This window comes from Diuraphis noxia, unplaced genomic scaffold (assembly GCF_037042655.1).
Source record: "Diuraphis noxia isolate RWA-SAM2 unplaced genomic scaffold, SU_Dnox_SAM2 contig0006, whole genome shotgun sequence".
NCBI classification, from domain to species: Eukaryota; Metazoa; Arthropoda; class Insecta; order Hemiptera; family Aphididae; genus Diuraphis; species Diuraphis noxia.
In genome coordinates, this window is record NW_028301716.1 from 1,900,578 (window position 1) to 1,916,721 (window position 16,144).

Below are 16,144 nucleotides of genomic sequence, written 5' to 3' on the forward strand. Positions count from 1 at the left end.
ATGGAAGCCAAGTTCAATGGTCAGTCTAGAAATTTATTTATAACAACATAACATATAATTTCTTCTTATCACTTAGAATAATGTTTTGAAACCTAAGGTCTGACTTGGCTAGTTTCCATATACCAATTATGTTATAGCCTTCACAAATTCTAAAGTTGTGAGTTATTTTTTATCCCTCTAAAAATTTGACTTGCTGGTAGAAACTAGCTATCGAACATAGTGCTCTTCCATGACTGTTTTAGTTGGTACCTACTTAATAATAATTCGTATATGACAACTAGCCAAGTCAGACCTTAGGCTTCAAAACATTATTTTAAGTGATAAGAAGAAATTATATGTTATGTTGTTATAAATAAATTTCTGGATTGACCATTGAACTTGGCATCCATTTAGATCTCACTTCTTTTGTCGTTGAAGTCAACAACCAGGGTATATATTATAGTATTGAACTTGGCTATCATTTTACATGTATGTTTTGGTGGGATATCATTACTTTTTGTTTGTAAATTATTAATTGCTACTTATTCACAATAATATTATTTCCAAATGGTTTTTGCTAAATTATTGTATTTTCCTACGTTTACGGGTTATAATTGTCTTTTTTGTGTTATTATTTATATTTTCTTGTACTTTTGAAATGTTGGAGTGAATTACCCATTCAGTATCTGGATTTATTTTTTTCTTTTTTTTTTCACGTCAAGGTTTTATCGCACCGCTCCCTTCCCCGCTACACCGAGGCAAATATTTTGTTCATTTTGACGATTCATTATTTTGACCGATGATGAGAACATTATCTATGTTTTTAAATATAAATAATATTTATATATATATATATATATATTATTATATTATTATCTAACAATATAATTGGTTTTATTTTTGTTTATTCTTAGTACTGATTTTAATTTTTCCCCCGAAACGACTTTGTTTCGATCGTCGATAAAAATAATTTACCATGACGTATTCTATAAATACAGTTTATTACTATATACTATAATTCAGTTACTAACATTAATAATAGGTATTTATTACAAAATATTTTCTGTTGTATACAGAGTATAAAATATGTAAAATTAATATAAAATTATTTTATCTCCTTTTGAGTATATTATTTTTAATTATCATAATTTTATTTACTATAATTTCTACTGATGGGTAATTCATAATTGTAAGATTAATTATTTAATTATTTTAATTGTATTTTTTTTTTAAACTAATATTAATTACATACATAGAAAAGAAGTATGTTGCTGCGCGCGGGTCGCCAATATCGACACGACGACACATATTCGACTGGACGTATTTTTGGAGCCGCGATACTGGAAAGGTTGGCGGAGCTACGAGTATTTAAGTCAACATCCATTTCCGTCCATTTAACATTACATTAAATTAGAGGCAATTAATTAATTAATTGAAAAATTAAATATAATGGATTAAATAATTTAAAAAATTTAATAAAATCAATTGATTAAAAAATTAAAAATTTTCAAGTTTCTGATTTTTTCCTTTGTATTAACCTAACTACCTATTTGTATGCCAAATTTGAACTTTCCAGGTTATCTGGAACTGGGTTAGAATTTTGATCTATAGGTAAGTCAGTCAGTGATAAAAATGAAGATTTAGGGACGTTAATATCTAAATAACGGTTTGAGGTATGTTTATGAAATTTGGAAAACATATGTATCTCTAAGTCTCAATATATGAGTCAAATTTGACATGTTTATGTGGAATAGTTTTTGAGTTATGAGGGGGTCAAAAGTGGCTCCAAATGGTTCGTGTAATATTACACACGGTGCTGCTCGCCAGTTCTGTTAGCTAGAACTTGGCTACAGCGTGTCTAGATGGATTGGGCACTAGAAACGAAAGGGTTACTTGTAGATTTCTGCAAACTATATGACTTGGTCATAACAAACACATGCCAAAATGTTCATTGGAGGAAAAGGTATACATATGTGGAAAATGCCAGGGGACATTGGACGATACCAAATCGATTATATATTGGTAAGAAAACGCTACATAAATCAAGTACGGAGATGTAAAACTTACCCAGGCGCCGATGTGGACAGCGACCATAACTTCTTAATGATGAAAATCAATGTTGCATATAAAAAACTGAAGAAACCTACACAAAAGGAAAGAAGATATAACCTACGAAAAACGTCATACATAAAAAGGATGATTTCCGATACTGGTCTAACAAATTATAAGGAGCTAAAAAAGCTAGCTGAGAATAGAGATGAGTGGAGAAATTTCGGAAAACTGCGAAACCAACCTTAGGGTTGATATATAAAAAAAAAAACTTTAAAAGAATACCCTCAAAAAACTCAATGAAATAAATATATATATGTAAATACTATATAAAGGTAAGCACTAGTGTATTATTTAATTTTTGGTTAGTCAAGTATAAAATATGTTATCGATGCATAAAAAAAAATAAACTTTTTTCAATTAATAAAAATGTTTAAAAAAATGTGTACTAACTTATGAAACTTATAACCAGGGCTCGAGACTGAAAGCATTTGCTTATTTTTATGGATTGACTTAAAATGTAGCACAGTGCTATGGAAATGTATGAAATGTTATCACGTTTAATTATGAAGTTTGAAAGTGCTTATTTTCGCTTGTTTCAGTGTTATTTCAAAACAATTTCCAGTTCTTCTGATTATTTTTGCTTATTTGACCAGTATTTCTACGTTTTTATAATCTTTTCAACTATTATAAATATCGCTTATATTTCATTTTTCAGAAAATCTCTAGGAAAATCAATAAAATTCTTAAAATCTCGAAAGTGAAGTTTAATTTATCTTATAATATAAAGATAAAGATTTATTTTTATTTTGTTTGATTTTTTAGTTAGAATTTTTTAGTTTTTTTTTTTTTTGATAATTTTTTGCTTACATTTTTTTTAATGCTTATTTGACTGCTTGTAATGATGTTTTTAAAAGCTTTTTTAAACGCATATTTTAATGATTATAAGTGCTATAAGTCCCAAGCCCTGCTTATAACTCAACTAAGTCACCCAAAACTTAAATTCACTTTCACTTTAAATATTTTCTTATTTAAATAAGTTTAAAAAATAATTTACTTGTCCAGCCTTGTCAATTATCAATTGTTTATTAACATAACTTGACCTGAAAAAGAACCTGATCATCGCTTCGTTTAAAACTGTTTGATTAGTAAAAGAATCCATTTTATCTTAGTTTGGAAATAATACAGCTTATATAATAGAGGAAGAAGGACTTGCAGAATTATAAACAAATCAGATTTTCATAAAAAAAAAAAAATCAAAATTAATCAAAATTAATTCTTCCCGTGTTATCCAAATTTTAAACATTAAATTTATGTGAGGTAGCTTTTTACTTTAAGCCTTGGACAAAATAAAGTTAAATAAAGGAAGGATTACTAATGTATATCAAAGAGAAGTTAAGAAATTGCTGTAATGTGGGGTATAAATGTTATGTGAGAAACATCAGTCTTAAATTTTTCATTAAATACATATTGTTTCATTATTATTAATAAACATTTGTAACTTTAAAAAAAAATTAAGCATTAAAATATATTAAATACTATTTACTCATTGTTACCAGGTCTTGATTTAGAAAAGTACCTTGGTGACTAGTCAGTTGACTGGCCTCCATTTATGAAAGGCATTGTTTTGATTTATTAAATTTACTACACTTAAGTTGTTTAAGGACAACATTTTTGTATCAATTAATAAAATAATAATAAAGATAAACCTAAAAGTGAGAACTTATCAGCATTAAAATGTAATCATACTATCAACCAAGATTTGCCAACAGTCGGTAGTACTTTGTTTTGATTGTCACATAATGCACGGGGATAGTAACCTATTGAAAATTAAAGTCCTTGGATTTAAGTGAGTAAATCAGGCCCCAATTGTAACTTTTATTCTTTTATAATGTACCTTTTGCAAAATACAAAATATTTCAAACTTCAATAATTTATCATAATACAAGGTTAAGAAACACTGAAATAAACTCAATTTTGAGTTTGAAAATCAAGCATCTCTCTCTATACTTCACAATTTGTAACTTTAAATCATAGTAATTAATCAAGGGATATGCATAGATACATTTTTTTAAATATTCATATATTGATAATAGTTTTTTGGGTATGAGCATGTATAACAAATAATAATAATATTTACAGATAAATACAACCAAATTAATAAAATAATTAAAGAGACGTAGAATGGTTGTTGTCAGAAAAATGAAAAGAGTGGTTACCCGGCAGTTTAATATTATGGTTATACGACAACAAGGGTGTTGCCAACCTCATAAAATTAAAATGGATTTTTGTGGTACTATCCATATGATCAATCATAGTTCATGGTACTAACTATATATTTCTATGGTTCAACAATCGACATAACCACATAGCCACATTGTAATTTATAAATATAGTTAATCATATTAGTGGTTAAGTACTTATAAATACATAGTTAAATTAATATATATACATTTATTATAAAAATAATATAGATTAGAAGAGTAAAACTACTTTGTAAGTAATCGTGATCCAAAAGCTCATACAATAAATTTTTTAATTAAAACAGAAATTTTAAATGTCAACAGAATTAATTTTTATAGTACTTAATATCACATTGACGCATCAGTGACTGTCAACAGACTAAATCTTGTTTACTCAAATAATTATACCACTGGTTATATTTTATGATTAACTATGAAAAGGTCGCTATGATTTCTGCATAGGAAATTCCAGTAATAAAAACTTATTTTATTCTATATTATACTATGATTTCTACAAAGGGAATCTCCAGTAATAATAATTAATTTTACTCTATATTTTACCACCATGTTATATTGTATTTAATATATACAAATATGCTATATTATGAAGAATGAGAGACATATTATAGCAATTACTCAATGGTAGTATTTGGTAGCCGTTAATATATTTTTTTTAATTTTCATAATCAACATTTAAATTTTTTAAGAATTGTTTTTTTTTTTTTTATAGGTTCCAAATAACACAGCTACTTTGCTGATGAAAATTTTTATGGTTAAGTTCCAAACAAACTCATTCTACGTCGAGTCCATCTAGTAAAATCTAAAATTTCAATTTTAATAATTCTTTAACATTCAGAAATGCCACAATTGTTACATTTTTTTGAAAATTATATTATTTATTGCATAGTTTTATTTAATCTGAGGTATAGAGTATAGACGTATAGAGCTAAAAAGTAAAAAAAATTTAAATATTATGTAAAGATTTTGTCATCAGTGATTTCTATATTATTGTAGGCTGTAATTATTATTTTTGACTTTTGTGTCACTGCTGATTCACTGGTATAAATCGTGGTTAAACATTCTTATCATTTTTCTGACAACTACCCTATACCCATAAAGAGATTATATATATCGGTAAAATCTCACAGTAAGCAGTGGTTCAGATACTGGATGATGGTATAAAGACAACGGGAACAATATTATCAATATTTTCTCCATCAATAACTATTATATTATTTAAAAATATCTGAGTTAGGTGTGATTATATTATACATAAAATAGTTTCAAATTTCAAAAGAAATCATAATAAATAATATTTTTATACACATCAAATTTTTTGAGATAAAATTATTAATGGGTTTATTTTTTAAATTATATATAAAAATAAATTTATCAAATTCTTCATTCAACAAAAAAATCTACTCTAAACTCTCACATACATAGACTACCTCTAAATATGTCAAAGCAATAATTCTAAAATGTTTTGTTAAAAAATTAGATGCATATTTTAGCATTTATTTTATATTTATTAATTTACCTGTAAAAATCTTCATAAAAACGATTCTTATAATCAACTTGAAGACATTCTCTCATAGCTTCGGGGAATTCTTCTAATTTATTAGCTTTATAAAAAACTCTTGAAAATACAACAAGTGTTACTTCATGATTACTGCCAAAATACTGTTAATACAAATTTAGATGAATAATTACTAGTAATTGGTACACACTACATAATTATATAGTTAATTACTGTTGATACAAATTTAGATGAATAATTACTAGTAATTGGTACACACTACATAATTATATAGTTAATACACATTATAAATTATATAAGACATAGTATTAACTTTATGATTTGAAGTAATACATAAATTTAGAAATTTACGTTAAATTTATAAACTTACCCGCCATTTTTCAAATAAATCAAATAGAAAACCATCCACAGATTTTTCAAAATAAGTATCTCCTAAGAAGTTAAACTCCCACATTTCAGAAGTCATTTGAAGAAAAATATACACCATACTTGTAGCAGATCTAAAAACTATCTAAACAAATAAGAATTCAATAAATATAAATATATAATTTAAGTAAAAAAATATCACATAAATTACAATAGAATTAAGGCCTGGAACACAAATACTTAGCATTCATTATATGTATCAGTGAAATTATTTTAATTTGATTTTTTTTAAAGTTAATTTAAAATAATACTATCCAATATATTTGGTATGTTAAATTATATGTTTTTTTTTGACAAAAAAAGCATTGTATTAGGCAAAAAATAAAAATAATTTAAAAAGTACATCAAATTACTGATATTAAAATGAATTAATAAAAACCTTTGTATTATGGCTGATAACTCCACAAGATACAATTTTTCCTTTGGTCCACATTTGATATACTTGAACACGAGTATATCCACCACAAAATTCCATTTTTTTATTGTTGTAAACACAAGTATCAATCATTGAATTTCTTAAACGCCACATTTCAGATCGTCCAAGATATTGGTCTCTGAATGTCAATTCAACAGAATCTAGCATGACAGATTCTGGACTTACAATATTTACTGTTACATCGCTATATGCATGCAATTGAAATAAGCTAGCAACACTATGTTCAATGCTAATTGTATCTGAAATTTTTTTTTTAACATATTAGATACTATAATACCATTAAATAGTTTATCTTTTTAAAGGTCATTGGCATTGTGATACGCATAGAATTCACCTTATTAGTATTTTTATTACCACTTGTTTAAATATTATTTGATTCCCTTGATGATATTTAAACCTTCAATTTGTTTTCGAGTAAACATTTATAAATATTTATTAAAAGCTTTTAACATAAAATGTCAAAAATATTCATAAAGTGAGTGTTATTTATACCCAATAATATAGACCACTTTAGTCTAGATGAATAATATAATATTATTACAATATTATTATGTTAATAAAAAAATAAATAAATAGGTAAAAGGAAAAAAAAAATTTATATAAGAAAAATTATTTTATTAAAAAAACCCTTATAATATTGTGGTTTTTAATTTTAGTTTAACGCATTTATAATACTTAAAAATGGTAAATAAAAGATAATTTAAGTAAAAACTTAAAATATAAACAGTTTAGTGATGGTTTTGATATTCTAGGTTTATTGTACTAATATAGTACAGGGTGATTCTTTTATCAAACAACACTCACTATTTAAAAAAGTATTGACTTTTTTCAAAATATTTTTTTACATAGTTTCAAGTTGTTAAAAAATCAATGCTTTTATTAAAAAATTATATTTTTAAATATTTTTTATCCTTATCATTTTTTAAGTTTTTTACTTTTTTGAATGGCAACAAAGTTTTTTAATTTCATATTCCAAAGCAGAATATTTTTCTAAAAATGTTGATACATAAAAATCGAATTTAGGACGAGTAGTTTATGAGTTATAAGTATTTAAAGTTTAGACAGTTTAGACAAGCGGAGTAGTGGACAAGCATTTTGCGGGGTAACCCCGTACCACTCCACTCTGCCAATCTTAACTTTAAATACCTATAACTCATAAACTACTAGTGCTAAATTTAAAATTTTAACGTAATAGTTAATAAAAAAAATAGCTTTATTAATTTATGAAATTTTAAGTATAGGTTACCGTTTGAAAATCAAAAGTTGATAGTGGTTTATCTAATAAATATAAGGGTGAAAAATATAAAAATAATAAACAATTCAAGAAGAGTGTAAATCTACAATTTTGAAAAAAAAAAATTGAAAAAAGTCAATACTTTTTTAAATAATGAGTGTTGTTTGATAAAAGAATCACCCTGTATATAAAAATAATAAAAACAATGAATATATGCTCTCTCAGATCTGATTATGGAATGATACACAGCAATGACAACAACTAGGCAGTAAATATTACTAGAAAAATAATAAAGTAATTATCTGTATGTTTATAATATTATTAATTAATTAATTTATATATTTATTTAAGTAAATATCAATGCCTCGGGGACATAAGTACAGTACAAAGTCTGATAATATATTATAATTTAAGGTAAAAAGAGAAAAATAGTAAGAAATAACAAGAAAATGTTGATATAATAGTTAACTTATAATAGTGAGTTATGGAAAGAAATTTTGTTCTAAAAGTTTGAGAATTTCTGTAATAAAAATAAGAAATTGCTAATGATAATTTAGAAAGTAAGTCTGGAGCATCAATATCAATATTAAATAATTAATAAATAAAGGTAACATAAAAATCAACTCATCTTTCAGTTAGAGGTTTAAATTTACATGGATTGCAGAGCAAAGAAATAAGCTCATTTTTAATAACTTGTTTTGTACTGTAACAATTTAAAGATTATTGACTCGTCATTTATGTCACACTCAGTAAATTTGCTTAGGTTAACAGAACACAGGAACGTAGATTGCGAGCATAATATATATTATTGGCACAGCCAGACAGTCGAGTCTGAAACACAATAGGGTCTATAACACGATCAAGTCTGAACCACGGTCAAGCCTACATAATTAAATTGTTAAACTCATACTACACTACTCCTGTAATCTTTAATATACTACCCTCAAGACCAGAGTATAGGTAATAGTGTACCAAACATAATTATTAGTCAATCATTAAATAAATATTGTCTTTGTTAATATACCCTGTTAAATTGTGTAAGTCTATGAACGCAGGTCATAAGTTCCTAAGAACTGTAAAATATAACTTAGGAAACTTTATTTTTATTGATCCAACAGCCCAGTTCTCAAGGCCGATTCGTGTAGTAGAAATAAATAACCGACTACTCCTTAACTGAATAGGATTTGGTATAAATATTAACCGCCACTCGGTTTAAATAAACGAAATAGGTGCATTGCAGTACTTTATTTATTTGATTAATATAGGATATTTTATGAGAAGACCAAATAATAGTAGCGTATTAGAGCACCGAGCTAACTAGTAACATATATATGGTGTTTAATATATACATTTTAGAGGGACAGATAGTGTTACGATTTATAAATCCAAGTATTTACTAAAAACATAATTAATATAATCATTAAATGATAGATAGGTAGAAAAAATAATACCTAAATCTTTTATAGTGAAGACTGGAACTAGAGGTGGAATTAATAAAATAATTAAAATGTATAAGTGAATGTATTCAGAAAAAGGATTGTATAAAATGATTAAGTCATTATTTGAGCACCAATCATGAAAATTATCTATGCTCTATGCATCTTTGGGAATCTATACAACCAGAAGAGTTATTTACAATATTAAATACCTTCAGATCATTAGCTAAGTGCAAATTTACAGAATTAAAAACATTGCACATTGTTAATAAGTATATTAAATAGCCGCAAAGAAGAGTTTTCTCCCTATTGGACAACCAAGGTAATGGTAATGTGGGAAGAAGAATAACTATGTATTTTACAATCTAGATCAGAAAGTAAGATAAGAATTGAACCATAACAAGGAATGAGTTACAGTAGTTACACCAAAAAGTTTGAGCTTATTTACAAGGGAAACATTATCAATAGCATTTAATATTGTTAATTGTGTATCTGTATGTCCTTAAAAGGCCAGTGTAAATTACATCAACTTTTAAACCTGATGCAACTAATTCCAACTAATAAAGAAAATTGGCCTAGTTCAAATAATAACGTTTAATCTTACCATAAATTGCAAATTGATATCTCAAACTTTGTGCCACTATGTAAAGTTATATTAGAAATAAATTATATTAAATCAAAAAGAAGAAAACCTGATTTTAGAACAGTGAGAGCAGTATCTGATATTTTAAAAGAAGATCTTTATACTTAAATGTATGAATTTAAAGTTAATTTGATTAACTTTCAACTAAATATATAAATCACAAACCTCAAATTACAAGTAACTAAATATCTAAATACTATTAAAATTTGGTCTTCCTATTTAATTTGAAAGTATAATTCTCTTATAAAAACCAACGGTCCTCTAACTCTACTGCTATGTTACACTTACCTACCAGTTGCATAAACTATATGAGTAATGAACCTATAAGACATTTAATATCTCGTGCAAAAATAGACCTCATCTTTAATTTTTAATTGTACACATAATTAAACAAATATGTGTCTTAATTTTCTAAATTATAGTATATTTTAGTAAATTATTGTAAGTTTATTTACTTAAATGTACAAAGAGCTCAGCCTGTATATTTTATAGTACAGTAGAATCTCTATTATCCGAACCTCGATTATACAAACCCTCTATTATCCGAACATTATATCATTTCAATACATGTATTCAAACATACTTTTATCCAAACGTCAATACATAAAATATCACACGCCTGGCTGCAGTTTATTAGCGTGTAGCTGCAATTCGTAAAAAAAAACTGATAAAGTTTGTCAAAAAACAAATGAAAATTCAAACATTATAAAGTTTATAATATTTAGTAATAGTCTTGTATTCATAATATGTAATAAAATAATAAATAATGTTGCGTTGGCTGTGGCTCAGCCGGACCGGGTTCAATCCTCGACCATCGGGCAGCATTTTTCTCCGGGCAAGTCACGGTGTCCGGAAAGCGTATTTACATATCCCACTTGATTTGAGCACCATAGTGCTAAATACAGGTACGATTTGGAAACCAAAATATTAAATACATTCCCTACTGGTATTCAGCACTCATATTATTTTTATATCATATTGTCAATAATCTTTTAAGACTATATATATTATATTATTCCCTATATTATTATTACATTATATTTTTTATAAGTGTTTTATAATATTGAAAATTTTCAATTTGACAGGTTATAAATTATAATTATAAGTAAAACAGTTTCTAATGTTAATATGAATAATATGAATATAAATATTAAAATATATTTAATGAGTTACTATGATTAAGAATAAAAATTTGTTCACAAATTTTTACTTTTATTACGTACCTAGGTATATTTTAACAGTATTTGATTGCCAAATATTATTTTTACTTCTTCTTTATTTGTGTTTATGTATAGGTAACTAATAACTATTGTATAATATTTTGGTAATCTAATTACTTAATGCTATTGTAATTATTCTTAAGTATAGCAATGGTTTGAAATAAATAAATTCAAACAAAATTAATTTTTGTTGAATCATTAGGTTTTGTTATTGAAATTAATAGTTTATTTTAAAAAGACATTTATGGGTTAAGTTAAGTTATTAAGCATTAAATATATTTACTTTTATTTTTTCTAATATATATAACAATAGGTTATATCATCATTATATAATTATATAATAAATATATAAGGTAAGGTAAGTTACATTATATGGTCATAAACAAAATTATAATACATATTGTATTATATCATAATGTTATCATGTTTATAATATCTTTATCAATAAATTATCATATTTTATTTTATTTGAATAAATCTATTTTTAGCACGGTCATACATTTGATTATTAAATATTACGCATATATCAGCACTCAAATCGTCCTAATATTTATATTTTCATGCATTTTCATAATGTTATCATGTTATCAATAATCTTTTAACTAATCATTATTTTACTGTTTTAAGTTTTTAATTTTTAACTTCATTATAATATATGCTTAATAAGTAATTTACAAGATGGAAAATTTTCAATTTGACAATTACTGTCAGGTTATAAGTAAAACAGTTTCTGAAATATTTTTGAAAACCAAACTGGAGTACAGTCATGAATCTTATAGTACTACATGTGATGAATGGATTCAGAAATATTCTCTAGAAACTAAAACGAATTGGATTGTTAAATCTACCTATCCAAAGAAACAAAGATATTTGTATCACAAAGACATGTAACAGTGGTTTTCAGAAAACGAGTACTTCAGAGGTTGATGAGACACTTGGGGTCATAATTGATTCAGAAATTTCAACAATTTCAAGCTAATATGGACAATATTAAATGTTTGGTGGAAAAAAATAAAAATGATAAATTTGTCATAAAAAATTTTAAAAACATAAATAATTACTTGAGTCGCATTACTTCAGTTGAACAATTATCTGAATTTTCAAAACATTTAGTCCGTAAACGACATGGAAAAATTATTGGAACACAATCTACATCACGTTCTAGACGCAAATCTATTATTTCAAGAGGTGCTAAACGCATACAAGCTGGCCGACCATCAAAAACAGAAGCAAACTTTCAAGTTAAAAGGAAAAAGAAAAGATGCTTGGCAATAAATATTGATGAAAATACTCCAAACGCAAAACTCATTAAATACATTTAATTTTTCAGTATTTTGTTTATGACTTATAAAAAATATAATAAAATAATATAATATATATAACTTAACATATTGTCATATATAATGTAACATACCTAACCTTATATATTTATTATATAATTATATAATGATGATATAACCTATTGTTATATATATTAGAAAAAATAAAAGTAAATATATTTAACGCTTAATAACTTATTAACTTAACCCATAAATGTCTTTTTAAAATAAACTATTAATTTCAATAACAAAACCTAATGATTCAACAAAAATTAATTTTGTTTGAATTTATTTATTTATTATTATTATTATTTTTATTATTATTATTATTATTTATTATTTTTTATTATTATTATTATTTATTATTTATTTATTTATTTATTTAAATCATAGTAACTCATTAAATATATTTTAATATTTATATTCATATTATTCATATTAACATTAGAAACTGTTTTACTTATAATTATAATGTATAACCTGTCAAATTGAAAATTTTCAATATTATAAAATACTTATAAAAAATATAATATAATAATAATATAATATATATAGTCTTAAAAGATATGAGTGCTGAATACCAGTAGGGAATGTATTTAATTTTTTGGTATCCAAATCGTACCTGAATTTAGCACTATGATGCTCAAATCAAGTGGGATACGTAAATACGTGTCCGGAGAACAAGTGACGCCATCCCCCACTCCGGTGCATGACAGAAACCTGCGGGTACCCCAATAGAAATTCTGCCAAAACTCTCACCCACGTGTAAAACCAACCTACAGTTCCACAAGGACCTACAGTACTACCCCCTTCCCAATGGCCTTAGTTGCCGCGGGATAATTAAAAAATAAAAATAAAAAATAAATAAATAACATGTAATTATAAGTATAATAAGTCAATAATATGCAATAATAATATTCTATATCCATTGTACAAATAATATCATTTTTAATTTTTGCTATCCGAATTTTTGCCAATACAAACTTGGTATGGTCCCAATTAGTTCGGATAATTGAGGTTCTACTGTAAATAAATAATAACTTTTAAACAAAATGAGATAAAGATATTTTCGATTACATAGGTTAGCCTAAGCTTTAATTTTATTTATTTATTTTTAATTAATAATATAAAATTGCTTTTAAAATATATAAAGGTAGCTATGGGCAAATTGAAGAAAGATTTCGGCCCAGAAAAGTAACTAGCATACTTCATAATTTACCAAATATTAAAATTTAGCCAACATGCATTATTATTATATAAATATAACTAAAATTTGTTTTACATATTTGGAAAAGCTGTATTAGTATATACCTATTATATAGTATATATTTATCATCAATAGTCTTAGTTTATTTATACCTATAAGACACAGTAAAAGTGAATAATTTAAATTATTATTATTACAATTTTTACATTCAATAAGAAAGTTTATTTCATAATAAATTATTTAAAACTTTAGTTACTTAATAATTTTATTAAAATCTATTTTGTACATAAATTATTTTTTTATTGCCATGGTCCAAGAGAATAAAATCTTCAAGTTTTCTCACTTAAGAGGACACTACACTCGCATGTAAATTTCTGTCTTACAAACCAACAACACACAAAAACCTGTTTTGTTGGGATAGAACCACTTTAGCTGTAGGGATAGTTAAGCCTCCAAATTGGTATACAATATAGTTAAGAACTATCTGAAATATTGTTTTTATTTGTTCAATTCAATTAAATGCCTACCAATTTTAAGTTTAATTTATGACACAATTAAAGATAGAAATCTATCTTTCCATAATTGTGCTTAGTAAATATTTGACTGTATCTTGTATAGTACTATTAGTCGTCTATAGTCTATAGATTATTCAGATTTGTAAATATACAAAACAATGTTCATATCATATAAAACCAAGTACTAAATTTTTCTTTATTATTTATGACTCTTTTTAAAGTAAAGTAATTACCACAGATATTAAAAAAACTAAACAGCGACCTAACAAATCCAATAGCTATTTTGATTTTGATAAGCACTAGAAGAAAAAATGTCCTTGAAAAAAATGTATAATTCATTATGATTTTTTTTTTTTTTACATAAAATACTATTTTAAAATAGTTATAGAACTAGCACGACAGGAAAAATTCCAAAATCCCAACTGCCCCTTACCCCCTAAGTCTAAATACATATGTTACCTATTGATACAATAGTTGATAACTATCATATATGAATTAGAAACTTGTAAGACAATAGTTACCTTTACTTTGTAAATCATCTTTAAACGCCATAATTTGTAGCAACAACTTATTTTGTTCAGAGTCTGAATGATAAACTTCTACAATATCACCTATGATTGCTTTCGGAAAGTCTTTAATATTGACAATAAGTTCTGAACCTTAAATTGTTAAATTAAAAAAAAAACTGAATGTAATATCCATGAATTAACAATATGTAATATACTCACTACTGAAAGCCTTTTGATGAACGGTTAATTTGTAAGTCTTCATCATGGTGATGAGTATTTGAATATTTAATAGTGAATCGTTGAGTTTTACTCAATAAGACATATAAATTTACTGGCAAACCATACATTTAAAGTTAAACAAATGAGAATAAGTCGTTGACCACCATTTTGTTATTAATGTTTTTATCTACATAGTTAACAAAAATGTAGTCAACAAGTTTTGGTAAAAAATTCAAAATAACAAATACTAAAATACTTAACGTGATACAAAGTATAACAATTAACATGTGATATTATCAAACAAAATTCTTTTCTTCAAAAGTCACGGCCCAACAATAATGAGGATGATATTCACGTGCGTATAATATGTGGAACGTTTTGAATCGTTGCGTCACGATACCTCCATTCAGGGAGTATATTATATTAATACTATTCATGGAAAAATGTGTTATTACATTTTACATTTTATTTTATAAATGTACGATGTAAAACTGTAGTGATAATACGGTATTATGATAAAATACCATTATTTAAATATGTAATATAAGTATGGTATATTATAATAATATATATTACAATATATGGTTTATGATATTATATTTCCTACATTATATATGGATAATATTGTAGATATATAAGAATACTGTACCTAGTAGGTACCTACTCTAGGCACCTAGCTATGATAAAATTAATCTTTCTCATCCATATTGTTTAAACTCATCTAACTAATTATAAGCAAAATAAGTACCATTTAAAAAGAAAAAGAATTATATTATACTATTAATTTACAAATTTGTACCCTAGGAAATTTGCGTATTTTATTGTAATCTAAAAACTATTAAATAAAACCTATTCATGAGTAGGTTAGAGTGAAACTTTTAAAGTATACAATAATATAATTATATATTATAGTTCTATAAGTACAATGCCATTTTAAAAAGCAATGTCTTTCGAACATTTTTTTTATTAATTCAACTTAAGGCTCCTGGTGCTGACTATTTATTAAGGAGAAAATCATTGGCAACCTAATTCACATATTATCATTACCTCCATAACCGAACAAGTGTATTAAGATTATGACGCGCGTTGCCAGAAGTTATATTTATAAACATCACATAATATACAGTGTCCCGCGAGGATTTACCCATTACGATATTTCCCGAAATAATGGA

General features: G+C 25.3%; 1 protein-coding gene across 3 annotated transcripts in view; it reads right to left on the reverse strand.

The window, feature by feature from the left end:
• Positions 1-15,232, reverse strand: part of LOC107169615 (GATOR complex protein Iml1) — a 65,625-nt gene extending 50,393 nt beyond the window's left edge. Inside the window, exons 1-5 of one of the 3 annotated variants that reach the window (XR_016192253.1) lie at positions 14,973-15,232; positions 14,766-14,903; positions 6,614-6,909; positions 6,179-6,319; positions 5,809-5,951 (exon numbers count right to left, since the gene is read on the reverse strand). Coding sequence is in view for 2 of the 3 variants with exons in the window: in XM_089229964.1 (XP_089086090.1) it covers positions 5,809-5,951; positions 6,179-6,319; positions 6,614-6,909; positions 14,766-14,903; positions 14,973-15,018 (764 nt within the window). In the remaining variant the exon portion in view is untranslated. Of the gene's footprint in view, positions 1-2,046; positions 2,123-5,808; positions 5,952-6,178; positions 6,320-6,613; positions 6,910-14,765; positions 14,904-14,972 lie in introns of those variants that run through there. The other 2 variants (XM_089229964.1, XM_089229965.1) reach the window with 2 other exon arrangements.
• Between the last annotated feature and the right edge of the window lie 912 nt (positions 15,233-16,144).